Source organism: Notolepis coatsorum (assembly GCF_963971535.1).
Source record: "Notolepis coatsorum genome assembly, chromosome: 18".
Taxonomy (NCBI): domain Eukaryota; kingdom Metazoa; phylum Chordata; class Actinopteri; order Aulopiformes; family Paralepididae; genus Notolepis; species Notolepis coatsorum.
The window spans coordinates 38,889,957-38,906,977 of record NC_140182.1 but is presented as its reverse complement, the minus strand read 5'-3'; the positions used below and the strand labels follow the sequence as shown (position 1 = coordinate 38,906,977).

Here is a 17,021-nt window from a genome sequence, read left to right as displayed (position 1 = left end):
ACAGACCATCTATTTCTATTTATTTATTTGTTTATTTATGTTTTGAGTAAGGGGGCAGGCAAAATAAAATGTTCTTCTTCCTGCTCTTCTCCCTCATGGAATGTGCAAATTGAGAGGCGCTTTGATTATAAAACACTTATTGAACGGAACAAATAAAAATGAAATAATACAACCACTGTTGTTGTTGGCCACTGTCAACATTGTAAAGAATATAACATGTATCTAAGCACTGGAATATCTTTCCGTCTACGTCCCTAGTGAACTCCATACCTGAGGCTCTGAGCTCGTCCCCAAACCCTAAACCCGAGGTGCCGGCTCTGAGGCCTCCCAGCAGGGACGAGTCGACGCAGGGCAGCTACCTGCCCCCCAGAGCCCTCCCCGAGAAGTCACCGGTCAACGGCACCGACGCTCCCCCCAAAACCCTGGGCGCTCCCACTCCCACCAGCTACAACCGCTACGTCCCCAAGCCTTACACCAGCTCAGCCCGGCCCTTCGAGCGTAAGTTCGAGAGCCCCAAGTTCAACCACAACCTGCTACCCAACGACACGCTGGCCAAGGCGGACCTCATCAACAAGCCCAGCGTCGTCAACAACAACAGCAGCAGCAAGCCTCAGCTCTCGCCGCAGCCTCTGGACCACGACAGCGGCCTGGACACCTTCACACGTACTATGGACAACAGGCCCAAGTACCAGCACAATAACGTCAATGCCATCCCTAAGGCCATTCCTGTTAGGTAAGAGCAAGACTTTATGGTACAAAGAAAGACACTGGACACGGCTTATTTCATATATTACAAGTGAGCAACTTATAGACATGTTTGTTCCTTGTAATAATCAGGTTTTCCCCAAGTCAGTCCATGGAAGATGGTTAAATTGTTAAATTAAAAGGAAACCAAATATAATATATTTAATCTTTAAAAAAATTTGGAGGGACAGAAATAATGTAGCACCAAACCTAGACTCTCCAATAGGATTCATTGGTGTCTCTTAACACTTTCAGCGCCAGCCGTTTTAGCCATCCTTGTACTCATTGTGCCACCACTGTAAAGGATAGGGATTTTCACTGTGCATCGCAGTGTTTGCAGGGCTATATCTATATTCTATATTATAGCTATGGAGACAATACTATGGCTCATTTGACAGTAACTATCCCTCGTTCAACATGTGAAAAAGAAAAAAAATGCATGTATACGTTTGCGTGTTATACCGTGGTGAATATTGTATAGTTTCAGAATAATCCTGGCTAATTCCTGGTAACTGTGTTACGGAGCGATATGTGAATTTTGCTAAAAGCGTTCGCGTTTCTCGCCTGGACACGCTATTATTTCCAAATCAAAGGTATATAATAGGTATTATGTTTCATTATGTATGCGTTTTTTGATGCTTTGATCGCCAGCAACGGCATTCGTTTTGAATACTACATACGTTGATCGGCTGGATCGATATGAAATCATTGTAGGATCAAGGTGGAATTCACGTCAGATAGTCCTTACCTTTGATCGGGGTTATTCCAAAATGAATATTCCAATTGTCTGATCGCAATTTCCAGTATTGATGTCGATCGGGTCGGTTGGCGTGCAAACACGTAATATTACGTGGTTGGCACAGAATGAGTTAAGAGGTTAAAGGGGAACAACGGGCATTTAATTTTTTTTTTTAAATATTATAGATACTACAACATGTTAGAGAAAAGCCTGCACTGTACTCGTGCCTGTTTTCACAGAGAACGCTTCAGAACCGCGTGGGGAGAGAGCGGCATCGCTCTGTATTCAGAGAACGCTTCAGAACCGCGTTGGGAGAGAGTGGCATCGTTCTGTATTCAGAGAGAACACGCTTCAGAACCGCGTGGGGAGAGAGCGACATCGCTCTGTATTCAGAGAGAACACGCTTCAGAACCGTGTGGGGAGAGAGCGACATCGCTCTGTATTCAGAGAGAACGCTTCAGAACCGTGTGGGGAGAGAGCGGCACCGCTCTGTATTCATAGAGAACGCTTCAGAACCGTGTGGGGAGAGAGCGGCACCGCTCTGTATTCATAGAGAACGCTTCAGAAGCGTGTGGGGAGAGAGCGACATCGCTCTGTATTCAGAGAAAACTGCTGATTATGATATTCTGCTAAATGTGTGAAGCCGCCTATCGTGCAGTAAAACAAGTCCTGCCCGACGACCCTTTTAGCTCTAAATCACTGGACACATGTGTAAGATATGCCTGCTTTGATATGATATATGATGTATTATATATAAGCTTTTTATCTTTCAGAAAATGCTACTCTGCTTATTATTGAATATGTATTTTAAGTTTTAATGTCACGCTCCATTCATTTCCTAGTTGAGATGTCTGACGAGATTACTTTGATGGCTCTCTCCCCAGAAGGTTCTGAAGCGCGTTCTCTAATGAGTATGCAGGCTTCAGTACAGTGTGGGCTGTTTCTTCCTAATGTTGTTAATGTTCAGAAAAGGGCCGTCGTTCCCCTTTAACCCTTTCACTGCGACACTACAGAAGGTTAACCCGTTCACTGCCACATGACAAAGGGTTAACCCTTTCACTACCACACTAGAGACGGTTAACCTTCTGTAGTGTGGTAGTGAAAGGGTCACGGTCCAGCAGCAGCAGTAGTTGTAGTAAAAGCTATGGGCGAGTGATTCCAAGGCCACTCCAGCGCCTCCAGGTTTGCTCTAGTGTCCTTCCAGCACATAGCGTTCCGTCCCTCAGTGTTACGATTGATGATGACTCTGTCCCTCAGCCCCAGCGCGCTGGAGGATGACGAGGAGGACGAAGGACACACCGTGGTGGCCACGGCCCGGGGGATCTTCAACTGTAACGGAGGGGTCCTGAGCTCCATCGAGACGGGCGTGAGCATCATCATCCCCCAGGGAGCCATCCCGGAGAGCGTGGAGCAGGAGATCTACTTCAAGGTGTGCCGGGACAACAGCATCCTCCCCCCCCTCGACAAGGAGAAAGGTTGGTCTTAAACTCTGGTGACTGCTGCAGAGAAAAAAGAAAAACATTAAAAAAGCAAAGCTCAATCTGAATGGTACTAAGGTAATACATAACAATGCATTTTTGTAGTTTTGTCAATTCGATTTTCTATACCTATTTATAGTATACACCTGCATATAACCCATATAACTATGATAGCATGTACAAAAATGCTGTATATACCGTATATATATATATTTATCCACATATGTCTGTATATACCTGCATATAATTATTTTTACATATCTGTAGAGATACTATATATTAGGGGTGTAACGGTACACAGAAGCCACGGTTCGGTACGTACCTCTGTTTTGGGGTCACAGTTCGATACGAGTTCGGTACAACAGGAAAAAAGCAAGAAAAGTCCCAAACGCATAAGGCTAGGTTTCTTTTCATTTATTTTGAACAGACAGTAGTGCCTAGTTCCACCTAGTGTCATAGTCCCCCCTGAGATAGCTGGTACAGCCTGGCCCTGTAGTGCATCAAGCAGTAAACACAACAGTGAACATACACTCTTGCATAGGTCATATTTCTATGCAGGGCTGATAAAAATTATCAAAAAAGCAATTGGTCACAATCAGCTACAGAACTGAAAAGCATATATTATGTTATAAAAGTACAAAATAAATCATTTCCATATCATCAAGCATCACTTATCATCTAGCCTAATTTATTATCAACTATTTCCATATAATCTAGCCTCACTTATTATCATCTAGCCTAACTTATTATCAACAATTTCCATATCATCTAGCCTCACTTATTATCATCTAGCCTACCGGTAACTTATTATCCATCTAGCCACACTTATCATCTAGCTTCACTTATTATCATCTATTTCCATATAATCTACAGTAGCCTCACTTATTATCATCTATCTTCACTTATCATCTCTTTCCATATCATCTAGCCTGGGTTTTTTATTTCCCACTCAGTTAATGAAGTGGGCGGTCACTGCGAGATAGCTTTCAGTAGCACGGGAGGTCCATCCCTCAGTTGTTAGTGCAACGGCAGGTGCAGTGGACAGCTCGTGCTCAATCACTGCTTGTGTGCGCCTGTAAAGGGCTGGGACCACGGACTGGCTTATGTGCGCACAGGATGTGACAGTGTAAAGAGGCTCGAGCACTTTTAATAAATGTTTGAAGCCGGGTTCCTCTACTATAACGTGAAGGCGTCCGCGTCATCTTGTTTTGGTGTGTCGTCTTCTTCTGCTGTTCTTGTTGACAGTTGGCAAATAGCATTCAGGTGCTTTATCGCCACCTTCTGGATTGGGAGTGTGGATCAGAACGGATTGATTCAGACGTATTCTTCGTATGGCTGCACGTACCAAACCGCGACATCCGTACTGTTAAGTTGCGAGACGAATACATATACCGTTACACCCCTATTATATATATATATCTGTACATACCCCTTACCTACTCTTACTAGTTATACAGCTGGCCACTAGGACTTGAATGAATGAATGAAAACTTTATTTAACAGATTGCAGAATGGGTACAATACAGTACGGCTCAATACACACAATTGTTAAGGGGATGCAGACCAGAGAAAGACGTTTGTCTTGTTTACATCAGGGTCCCCCATTTTCAATTCATAGTGAAACCTACTACCATAGTGTCTGTCTTTATACCTGTATCACTGTACATAATAATACTATAACACTGACTGTACATACATCTGATTAGCACTATTACTCAGTACAGTACTCATTTATATATTTTATATCCAGTTTAATCACCTGTACATTGTATATTACTACTGCACTTTACTGTTACATTTGCACTCTGGTTGGACGTCTTTTCATTGTACCGTACTTGTGCTGTTTAATGACAATACATTTGAATCTAATCTAATCCTGGTTAACCACTTTGCCCCCTGGTGGTTCACAGGCATGGCACTTTGCCCGGATGCTTTGCCTATAATGACAGACAACAAGATGCTTGGTTGTGCTAACTCTTGGTTGTGTGTTTCCAGGAGAGACCCTGCTGAGCCCTCTGGTGATGTGTGGCCCTCATGGCCTCAAGTTCCTGAAGCCTGTGGAGCTGCGCTTACCTCACTGTGCGTCCATGACCCCTGATGGTTGGTCTTTTGCTCTAAAATCCTCCGACTCCTCGTCGGGTACGCTGTCTTCTCTCTGTCCTGTTGGGCTAACTTGTTTGAATGAACTGTCCTCTAGGGGGTGCTGTTGGGCTACTTGTTTTAATCAACTGTCCTCTAGGGGGTGCTGTTGGGCTGCTTGTTTTAATCAACTGTCCTCTAGGGGGTGCTGTTGGGCTGCTTGTTTTAATCAAGGCGGTGATTCTCCTTGTCACTGCTCATCATACTTAAAGGAATGCTAGGCGGCGGCTGTTGATTCTTGAGCAGAACTTATATATTTTTAAATCCTTGAACCGAAATCAGCGATGCCCTTCACAATCGGAACGCATTCGTATTTTAGCATTTTGTTTGCATTTTGTACTTTAGTTTTGTATATTTTGTATAGTCTTTATTCTTTTTACTCTTTTTTTACTGTATGAAGCACAATCTCAGGAGGGTCATACAGAACAAACCCACTAGGTAGCTAGCAGGCAGCTCTGTGTTAGCAGAGTGTTTGTTGGACACTCGTTCCAATCATTTGACTTGGTCATTTGTTTGATTGGATTTAGATGTCAAATGTTATATTTTTTAGTACTATTGATTACTGTTGAGATATGATAAGAAATCTATAATGTTGACAAAAATCGGCAGCCGCCTATTGATCCTTTAAATCATCTCTTCACCTGTTTTTCTCTTTCTCTTTCTTTCATTCTCCCATTACTTCCACAACATGTTTTCCTCTCTCTTTCATTACTTCCACAAGCTCTTTCATTACTTCCACAAGATGCACTTGCTGTCAGGAACTAATTACTGTGTCTCTTTCATGTCTAATCTGTACAGTGGAACCTTGTTTGTTTAAACCTTCAGAACAAGTGTGCAAACATGTGGAAATGCAAAAAAAAGATAAAAAAGTTCCTTGCTGATGCACGCATATTGTATTTACACCACAAATGGTATTATTCGAGTTCTTAGGAAAACACACACGTGTGTATGTTTCATAGTTTTGAGCTTTGCTCTGGCATAGCGTTGCACGCTTTAACTAACTTCTGTTGAAGGGTTTGTATAAGTGAGATTCTACTGTTTCCACATTACTACTACTTATTGCATCACCTACTGAGCATGAAGATGTGAACCCAGTATGAAGATTTTAGAATGTCACATTTTAGATCAGCACATTTTAGAACAGCATGTTTTTAGAATAGAACATTTTAGGTGCTGGTGATGTGTTTCTCAGAACATAAAGTTAACTTCTAACTCTAAGCCGGACCTGGAGGGCCAGCCTACAATAGCAAATGTCTCTTACTGACTGACTGGCTGAAGCCCCATTGTAGAAACTGCTGGCGATGGTCATGAGCAATTGATTACTCGAGTACTCACCGTTTCAATTGAACTCGAGTGCTTTTTGAGGGGGCTCGATTTTCATTTTAAACCAAAAGTGCTTGTTACCAACTAAATTAATACTGACTAAATTATTAGTGACTAAATTAAGACTGAGGTACTATATTAGTAACTAAATTAAGACAGAGGTTAGTAATTCAATTAAAACCAAGGTACTATATTAATACCTAAATTAATACTGAGGTACTAACTAAATTAATACTGAGGTACTAACTAAATTAATACTGAGGTATTACATTAGTAACTAAATTAAGACTGAGGTACTACATTAGTAACTAAATTAAGACTGAGGTACTACATTAGTAACTAAATTAACCCATTGAAACCGGGAAACACATTTGTGTGTATATACAGGCTATATAATGCATTATTAGCAGGCGTTGTAGTTCTAAATTGGTTAAGACTGAGGTACTACATTAGTAACTAAATTAAGACTGATGTACTACATTAGTAACTAAATTAAGACTGAGGTACTACATTAGTAACTAAATGAATACTGAGGTACTAACTAAATTAATACTGAGGTACTACATTAGTAACTAAATTAAGACTGAGGTACTATATTAGTAACTTAAGACTGAGGTACTACATTAGTAACTAAATTAAGACTGAAGTATTTCAGCAAGAATTGACATTGTAACAATAAATATGCAATATCACCAATAAATATGCAATATCAACAATATTCTTTATTAACTCATTCAGCGCCAGCTATTATCCCCATCCATGTAGTCAATGGGCCACGCTTTAAAAGATAGGCATTTTCACTGTGCGTCACGATGTTTGCAGAGCTATATCTATATTATAGCTATGGAGAGAATACTATGGCTCATTTGACAGTCACCATCTCTTGTCCAACATGTAAAAAAGTGTAAATTTTTTCATGTATACGTTTGCGTGTTATCCCGTGGTGAATATTGTATAGTTTCAGAGTGATCCGGGCTATGGAAGCTGAGTTATGGAGCGCTATGTGCATTTTGCGAAAGTCGTTTGCGTTGCTCGCCTGGACACGATATTATTTCCAAATCAAAGGTATATAATAGATATTATGTTCCATCATGAAGGCATCAAAGGGGGGGGGGGGGTCATTTTGTGATGCTCTGATCGTCAGCAACGGCATACGTTTTAAATACTACATACGTTGATCGTTGCGATCGATGTGAAATCATTGTAGGATCAAAGTAGGTTTGATGTCATATAGTCCTTACCTTTGCTAGGAGTTATTCCAAAATGAATATTCCAATTGTCTGATCGCGATTTCCAGTATTGATGTCCATCGGGTTCCTGACATGAAATGGCACAAAATATGAATCAAGTGTGCTAGACACGTTCCAAGTTGCTCGAATGAAGCGTTTCACTTGCCCAGGTTCAAATTCTCTGCCCGAACCATATAAAATGTAACACAGTGTGAAATAAGGTTTCAAAGGGTAGGCGATACTGCCACCTAGCAGGATTCGGCCGGCATTGCACTCTCGAGGTCTCAGAAAGAGTTTCAATGATAACACTGAGGTCCATGACAGTGTATAGAATATTAAAATCGAAAAAAAAAAATGAAAACCCGAGAAATCTCGGGTATGGCGCTCAACCGCTGGCGAGATAACCCGAGAAATGTTAGGTATGGCGCAGAAAGTGTTAAGACCTATGTTGTTGTTAGGCGGCTACGTGGCGTAGTGGGCAAGGCGCTCGCCACGAATGCGGAGACGCTGGGCTCGCCTGTTCGAGCCCAGCGCTCCACATTGCTTTCAGTTTAGCTGGTCGTTCATACTAATACACATTGGCCGTATTAGGGGATGGGAAACTGATGGGTGGGGATCGGGCGTTGTGGACAGCGACTCCTACAGGTCGGTTGGTGCGCCTGCGCAGTAGAATCAGGAAGTGTCGGGGGCAGCGTGAGCCTCCCACGCGTTACTCCTCGCCACTGAGAGATCGAGCTGCGCAGGTGAAAAGATGTGACTGCTGTTACCTCAAGTACCGGAGGGGACTGGTGCTATGTATGACTTAGTCCACATTGCAGCCGGCTTGTGGGAGGCAAGAAACAGCGTTCGTGACAGGGGAGGGTTGAATTGGATGATACGAAATTGGGATGGGAGAAAATATAGAAAATGGGAGAAAAAGTGGATAAAAAAAAAATACCTATGTTGTTGTTGATGACGTTAATCATGTGAATATCCATTTGTGTTTTTTGCCTTTCATTAATTGCTTTAGATAAACTCGTACAGTTATTGTTCAGTGACTACAAGAAACTGACTGTGCCTGTATGTATTTACTAACAGGTGACCCCAAGACCTGGCAGAACAAGTCTCTCCCAGGAGACCCCAACTACCTGGTAGGAGCAAACTGCGTGTCTGTGCTCATTGACCACTTCTGAAGAAGAGGCAACAGCTGGTCTGTTACTGAATGTGAACCAGGGGACCTCCGCTGCCCCAACACCACCACCCTCCTGCGCCCCCCCCCCCCCCCCCTCCAACTGTGGCGGAGTGCGCACTGCTTGATGAAGTATGAACTTGGTTCTCTCACATTGTTTACTGTGCGAGGAGGAGGAGGAGGAAGAGGAGGAGGAGACCAGCATCCCCGGGGCTGCTCTCGTTCTTTTCTCTATTACTTTCTTTCTTTATTTTTGGTGCTTTCCAAGGCTTGCAAAAAAATAAAAAAATAAAGATAAAAATAAATTATATTAAAAATAATACAAATTTAAAATATATATATATATATGGAACTGTTGTTGGAATGCATGACCAGTGCCACAGACTGAATAATCTAATTTTGAAATTTTTAAGCAAATTTTCTAAAGAAAGAAAGAAAAAGAAATGGTCCAAGCGGTGCGAGATAATTTTTTGAAAAATTTATTTAATACTGCAATGGGAATTTCTGCATACTGTAATGCACTCACAAATAGAAAAGTTGGTATATGCAAAACTTTTTTTGGTTTGTGACGTCTGTGGTCATGCGTTTTGCTCATGAAGGATCTCTGAGGACTTGGGGGACTCTGATACAAGGGTCATGAAGGAAGACATAGGCATCATGAAGATAAATATATATATACATATGTATGTGTATATATATATGTATGTATGTGTATATATATATTATATATATATACATATATGAATAATAATAATAATAATGTATGAAGAATGAAGGTTAAGAATTAGCATCGGATGCCCGTTTTGTTCCAAATGGGCTCTCTCTATGTTTAGAAGTGATCTTTTTGTAGCTATGTTTTACCATAGATAAATATACTGACTTGATTTGACAAACTCCTGCTGTCTAGAGATCTATGCATGTGCTATGACTCAGGTCCTTGAAGCCTGCTAACGACTAAGTTCAACACATGAAAATCCCATCTTAACACTGCAAGCAGTGATGCCTTATCTGCATATTAACTTTTCAGTCAAGATCTCAAGATCTTTTCAGTTTATAATAGCGGTCGATTACGGATGAAAACATTGTCTGCATTTTCTCATTATATCAAAGAACTTGGATTTAGCACACGAGAATAATTGAGGCTGATGAAAAGGTATGCTTTCTTTTCCTGCTATGCATATGAAGTCTGAGGAAATACAAAAAAAAGAAAAACACTAGAAAATGTTTAAATTGTGGCTGTACATATTGCTAGCATATGGCCTTGGTTCTCTGTAAATGGAACTTTTGTACATCTTTGTTATTTTGTATAAAAGAGAAAATGTTTGTTTTAAAAAAGAGAAAGCGGTTACATTGGTTATGTTTGTATTCTGGTTATACCCCTGAGCCTTGGAACTGACATAAGCAGTAATAAATCCAACTTTTCTACCAACATATACACACTACTTAAGGCATTTTTAACAGTCAGAAAACTTTTTATTCTTATTTACAAAATAGAAAAGTGCTTGGGTTAAATGATTTTAAAAGATATGTACTTGAGGGGTCCGCTTTGAATAGCGGTCCCTTCCTTTATTTGTGATACTGGATGCTGTATTGTGTGCCCTGAAATGTATTTTTGTACCAATAGACAATTTATTATGGCACATCAGTACTATTTTCTTTTGATATAACACGGCTTCAATCCAACACTACTTTCTTTTCCCATGTGTCAGACATTCTTTTTATTTATTTTGTTTTTCGTTCAATGTTTCTTCCTTTGCGACACATTTCTAAGTATACCACTGTATTAATAAATAAATCCATTTTTAAAGTAATCGCTAACTGGTTGTCTTTGATTTTCTGATGAAAATGTTGTTTAATCCCAACACCAGATGTACATTGACACACCCTGTGTTTATGCCAAACTCTTCTTCCTTTGTGGGGTAGTATTGACAAGATATTGTAAAAAAAATCTTTTTAGAATCGGATGATTAACAATGTCTGACTTTGAAACGCTTTAGGCGTCTGATGGCTCTCCTCCAGCAGTCAGGCTGACAAACTTGCAGAAGATAGGTATGTGATACATAGATTTTTAGCACACAGTACTTGAAGCAATATATCATTTATTTGTGTTTTGTCAGATATTGGAGCAAAACAGACATGCATTTAAAACGCAGTACAGTAAAAAGAAACCGCAATAGCTGCCCCATTTTAGGCAATTGGCATGAACACATGCCCACTTCACCTGCATGCCAAGTTTCAGCCTCCTAGAGCTAAACCTGTGGCTGCTAGTGTGGAGAAACCAACAGTGACCTAGAGCTGTTGGTCGCAGCAAAAAAAGGCTATACTCTAGTACTCAAGAAATCTATCCATACCGTTAATTATTTCCCATAAAAACTGTACTTGATTGGAATTTGAGGCCTTTAAAGAGCACATGTAATTTACATGATGTAAACAAAAATATTATTTCTCAAGATTCACCATCGGTATTGAAAGGTAAAACAGTGGATAATCAAAAGGTTAATTAATTATAAAATGTACAACAATTACAAATGTACCGGTATATATACCATAGTTATGGAATAGATTATGTACAAAAATTAGAACTATGCAGTAGTTCCGTTAATGAAACAAATTATCTGTTGCAGCAAAAAAAGGCTATATATAAGTACTCTAGAAATCTATCCATATACGGTAGTTAATTATTTCCCATAAAAACTGTACTTGGTTGGAATTTGAGGCATTTAAAGAGCACATGTAATTTACATGATGTAAACAAAATTATCATTTATCAAGATTCACCATCGGTATTGAAAGGTAAAACAGTGGATAATCAAAGGTTTTAATTCATTATAAAATGTACAACAATTACAAATGTACCGGTGTATATACCATAGTTATGGAATAGATTATGTACAAAAAGTAGAACTATGCAGTAGTTCTGTTAATGAAACAAATTAAGTAAAGCATGATTACATTTAGTGTTTCTGTCCCTGAGATTAGTTGATAACATTGTGGAGCCATCAGCAGAACTGTACCGTATTGATTTTATTAAGCAAGCCTCTTCTCGACATGGAATAATAAACATTTAGTTAAACATTCAATATTCCATGCACTTTTAACTGTAACTAGGCAGACCTGTCTGTACGTCACAGCCTCTGCCAAAGAGAGCAAAAGATTCATAAAATCCGGACATCCGCGACCAAATTAGTTTGAAGGAAGATGCGGCTATATAATGTTGAATTGGGTGCAAACTAATAACAGAGTATCACTAATAATCAATCAGCTTGTCTGAACATTTATGACTTATGCAGTGATTTAGTTATCAGTAAAGTAAACGGACTATAGTTGTATGTCTTTTCTGCGCAAGGAAACCGTACCTTTATGGCTGCGTTCATTGTTGTTTCCATGGACACAGTGAATCAACAAGGCTGCACAGACGCAGTGGAAATAAATGATTTAACTTTTTTCAACAAATTTTCGGTTCTTATTTATAAAAGAGACTAAAAAAGATAATATTATTTATTCAATATGTTAAAATAATACGAGTATATGTAACCGGTTAGTTTACTTCCTATTTGGGCAGAGATATTTGCTAGTGGAACGTCGTCCAACTCTCTGCATAGGAGAATGCTTCTAACTTGTTACAATCTGATGTCCCTTGAAGCTATTGCTGTGCAAATCTCTTCAGTCAGTGGAACGTATGTCTTCTTCTCTGGATCCAGGAAGTACAGAGGGTCTTGGATGTGAGCTGGGCTGAATCCCTCCTCCACCAACTTCACTTTCATCATCTTGTACGTCCCCGTCATCTCCAAGCAATTCTAGAGGACAAGTGTTGATCATTTGAGTATATTGCTATAAGTAGATCAAATAATGTATTCATTTACACTGTAAACCTTTGCCATGATGATGAAACTACTGAAACTGTAACTTCAAGTGAACCTTGATTATCAATCTTCAACTGATAATGGGGGAGAAGAAGCTCAACTTCTTATTAAATAATTAATCAATTAAAAGATGCTATAAAGACAAATTGTATGTAGAGTAATCATTTAAAAACAAATATATCCACAGCTTTTATAAAAGTGCAGAATAAAAGTATTTTCCCCCCAAAAAATATTGATTAATGAATTTATCATGACATTTCTTTTGTGGCATCTAGTGGCTAAATGTGATCTATAGCACCCTTAATTAATTAATCATTTATTAATAATTAATTCTTATAAAAAATAACCAAAACCGACTTTACCTGGATCCTTATGAAACGTGGTCTGGCGTAAGTTGGGAGATAATTGGCTACTTGCTTGAAGGTGTTGGATGCGTCAAACTCATCCCCCTCTTTCAAAGTCAAAGCCGCCATACCAATTCTCCCCTCATAGCCTATAGAGAGATGATTACCAATACAACATTACAATTACAATATTACAAACCGCCACATTTAGGACTAAATATTATGTACCCATATAACTTTGTATGATAGCAGCAGTAAGATACGCATGTCTGGAAGTCAGATTGCGAGAAAATTTATAAAATGTTCTTTTCTTCCGTTATTTAGCCAGATAAAACATTAAGAACAGGTTTCTTATTTGCAATGTCGATCTGGTCCAAGAGGCCCCAACAGGAATACAAAAAAGAAAAAGAAAAATATTAATAATAAAATAAAAACACAGTTAACACATTGTCCGCCATGCATTGTACCCATCCTTGGGCCCAGTCTGCCAGTGCTGTAACCCTATGGAGATGTTTACCTTCTTTGCAGGGCTATAACTTTTTAAATATTATAGCTATATCGACATTACTATGGCCCATTCAACATCGGGTATCTATCGTTCCGGATGTGGGAACGTTATATTTTTTCATTCATATATTGTCGTGTTAATACCGTCGTGAATATAAGTATGTTTTAAGGTTTTCTGCAGTAATTCCTAAAACGCGAGTTATAGGCCCTGACCGCATATAATAGATTATCGATTGGCGTTTCTTTCCTATACACGCTATTAGGGCTGTCTTGAATACTTCGAAGCTTCGAAGCTTCATTCGATGGCACGAGCTTCGAACATTAAAAAAAGAATCGAAGTAAAAAAATATATATATATGTTTGCCTCCAAAATCTTGCGCCTCCATTCCAATGAAACGAAAGTAAGCGGTGCCTTCCCGCCTCCATTCCAATGAAACGAAAGTAAGCGGTGCCTCGACTCCACCTCTCTACAACAAGCACGTGGAGATTATCGGTGTTGAAAACAACAAGGACATGTGCAGCAGACATGTCGACGAAGAAGTCATCAGACGTGTGGTTACACTTTAAAATATGCAAAGACAATGCCCAAAAAGCCGAGTGCCAGATATGCCAGAAGAAAATGGCATATCACAACTCTACAACAACTTTGTCAAATCACCTAAAAAACGTAAGTATCGTTGTACACGACGGCGACACCACACAAAACATTAATAAGGCTATGCCTATGCTGCTATGACTAATGTGTTACCAAGTTGGCTAATTTAATTGTAATCATCTGCTTTTGTAGGTGCATTGTCTGATATAATTATAAATTATAAATTAAATATAATATAATTGTTTGCTTGATAGACGAAGGTTGCAACATAATTACCGGTATGTAATGTCATGTCGTTGGCCCACTGCACCCAGGCAGCGCAGCCGAGTGAAACCTTGTTGGCTGCGTCACAGTCACGAAAGGGGCTACATAATTAATTAATCCAATCCACTTTATTTATAGAGCACATTTAAAAACAACAAAGTTTACCAAAGTGCTGTACAAGTCCCACAACATAAGATAAAAAAATATTATAATAATTTTATTTAATTTTTTTCCGAAGCTTCGAATTAAAATCAAAGCTCGGCACCGAAGCTTCGATTGCCAAAAAAAGCTTTGAAGGTCAGCCCTACATGCTATATTAAAAAATTCAAATGTATATGATCGGTATACATTATGCTTCATCATGCCTGAAGGAAAGGGGGGGGGGGGGGGGGGTCATTTATAATTCCTTGATCGTCAGTAGCGTCTTTTTTTACTATGGGTTGATACGTTGATCAGATGTATTGCCGTGAAATGAATAAACAATCGGGCTGAAAATAACGTTAGATTCCTCTTACCGTTCGCCGATGAGACTGGAGGAAAAATATTCAAATTATTTGACGTCGATCTGCTAGATCCATTTCCCGTTTGTATGACGCAATAAACACCGAAATCATATTGATTATTGCGCTTCGAAAGTGATTCCAATGCACTCAAGTGTGTATCTAGATCCACGCTACAAGATATTACTGCCGGAGGATTGTCCCAGATGCGCCACTTCCGGTTTGGCTTGGAGTGTAACTCGCCCGACATCCACCAGGCGGCGGTATTGAGGCATTGCAATATCAGAACAGGGTCCAGCTGCAGCAGCGGAGGGAGGCTGGATGAATTATGAATGCCATGTCGAAGAAATGAAATATTGATCCCAGAAACAAGTTAACTCGTTTCTGGCGCACAACGCATGGTGGGCAATGACGAGTATACTAGTTTTTGGCGCACAATGTGTTAAGAATCATACACATAAACAAATAAACACATGCACAGCCTATGTACAAAAAAAATAAGCAGGGGAGGAGTAAGGGGGGGGGGGGTGAAAGTGTGTGTGTGTGTGTGTGTGTGTGTGTGTGTATGTGTGTGTGTGTGTGTGTGTGTGTGTGTGTGTGTGTGTGTGTGTGTGCGCGCGCATGTGTATGCAAACAGATGCGTGTGTCTAGGTGCGAGTATGACAATGAATGAGTGCTTGTATGTTGTGTGTGAGAGGGTGTATGCAAGTGTGAAACTGGGGTATCAGCAAGAGCAGGAGAGATCTACTAAGAGCGTGTTAAGTTTATTCTTGAAGGCAGTCAGTGAAGTAAGAGCTGTACGTTTACGGGTGTCTTGAAAAGCGTTCCAGTCATAAGCTGCTGCAAAGTGAAAGGAGTTTCGCCCAAAGGTGGTCTTGGAGCTTGGGATGTTTAGTTTGATGAGCTCACTTGATCTTGTGCCGTAAGTGCTATGAGAAAGGTGGAGCAGGGAGGAAAGATAAGGTTGGGTCTTGCCCAGGATTGTCTTGTAAATGGAGTGGAACCAATGTTGGAGTCGGCGGGTGTGGAGGGAGGGCCAGTCAACCAGTTTGTAAAGGTCACAGTGATGTGTATTAAAGGGTGCATTGGTGGCAAAACGGATGGCAGAATGGTAAAGAGTGTCCAGTTTGTGTAGAGCCGTCTTTGAAGCCATTTTATAGATGACATCACCATAGTCCAGGATGGGCAGGACCATCTTTACAAGGGTGAGTTTTGCGGAGCGTGTGAAGGAAGCTTTGTTACGGAAGAGAAATGCCAGTCTGGCTTTCACTTTAGACTGAATATTATTAATGTGAACGGAGAAAGAAAGGGAAGAGTCCAGCCAAAGCCCTAGATATTTGTAGGACTTGACAAACTCCAGTTCGGTGTCGTCAGCGCAAAGGATCTTGGGGGGGCTGGGGGGTTTCTTTTTGCGATCAAATAAGATGCATTTGGTCTTTTTAGTGTTAAGCCGAAGGTGGAGGTTATGAAAGGACTGCTCAATGGAAGTGAGATTATCTTGAAGAGTGGAGGCCACGGAATGGAGAGAAGGGCCAGAAGCATACAGGATGGTGTCATCAGCATAAAGGTGGATCCAAGAGCTGCCTGCAGCGTTCGCCACATCATTAATATAAATGGAAAACAGGGTAGGACCCAAGATTGAGCCCTGAGGCACCCCTTTAGTGATGGCAAGTGGCTCAGACAGGATATTCTCTGTCTTGACCTGTTGGATCCGGTTAATGCTGGAGAGCCTACCCAGAAGGGTCTTGTGGTCAACTGAATCGAATGCCTTGGCTAAGTCTATAAAGCTGGCAACGCAGACCTGCCTGTTGTCCAGGTCAGTGATGATGTCATCAAGGACCTTAACACATTCAGCGCCAGGGATTAGTCTGGTCCTTGTGGCTAACGTGCCACGTTTCCATAACATATTTTCACTGTGCGTCACTATGTTTGGAGAGCTATATCTACGCTACGACGCGTTTCAATGTGATCGGGTGAACCGCTAGACTTGCCTAAACCAAAATGCTGCACACGGAGGGGTTTAGATGTAACACACTGTGTGCAATAAGGTTTCAAAGGGTAGGCGATACTGCCACCTAGCAGGATGCGGCCGTTATTGCACTCTAGCGATCTCAGAATGATTTCCTAT

The 17,021-nt window shown here is 40.4% G+C and overlaps 2 protein-coding genes across 4 annotated transcripts in view; one reads left to right on the top strand and one right to left on the bottom strand.

Moving 5' to 3' along the window:
- Positions 1–10,590, top strand: part of tjp1b (tight junction protein 1b) — a 112,897-nt gene extending 102,307 nt beyond the window's left edge. For all 3 annotated transcript variants that reach the window (XM_084335426.1, XM_084335425.1, XM_084335427.1), the window contains exons 25-28: positions 259–733; positions 2,741–2,958; positions 4,957–5,061; positions 8,730–10,590. In XM_084335426.1, coding sequence (XP_084191552.1) covers positions 259–733; positions 2,741–2,958; positions 4,957–5,061; positions 8,730–8,824 — 893 coding nt within the window. In that variant the 3' untranslated portion in view covers positions 8,825–10,590. The remainder of the gene's footprint in view (positions 1–258; positions 734–2,740; positions 2,959–4,956; positions 5,062–8,729) is intronic.
- A 196-nt stretch (positions 10,591–10,786) lies between these two features.
- slc27a2 (solute carrier family 27 member 2) overlaps positions 10,787–17,021 on the bottom strand; it is a 48,570-nt gene continuing 42,335 nt past the window's right edge. The window contains exons 9-10 of the mRNA XM_084335600.1: positions 13,046–13,176; positions 10,787–12,617 (exon numbers count right to left, since the gene is read on the bottom strand). Of these exons, the coding sequence (XP_084191726.1) occupies positions 12,441–12,617; positions 13,046–13,176 (308 nt within the window). The 3' untranslated portion in view covers positions 10,787–12,440. The remainder of the gene's footprint in view (positions 12,618–13,045; positions 13,177–17,021) is intronic.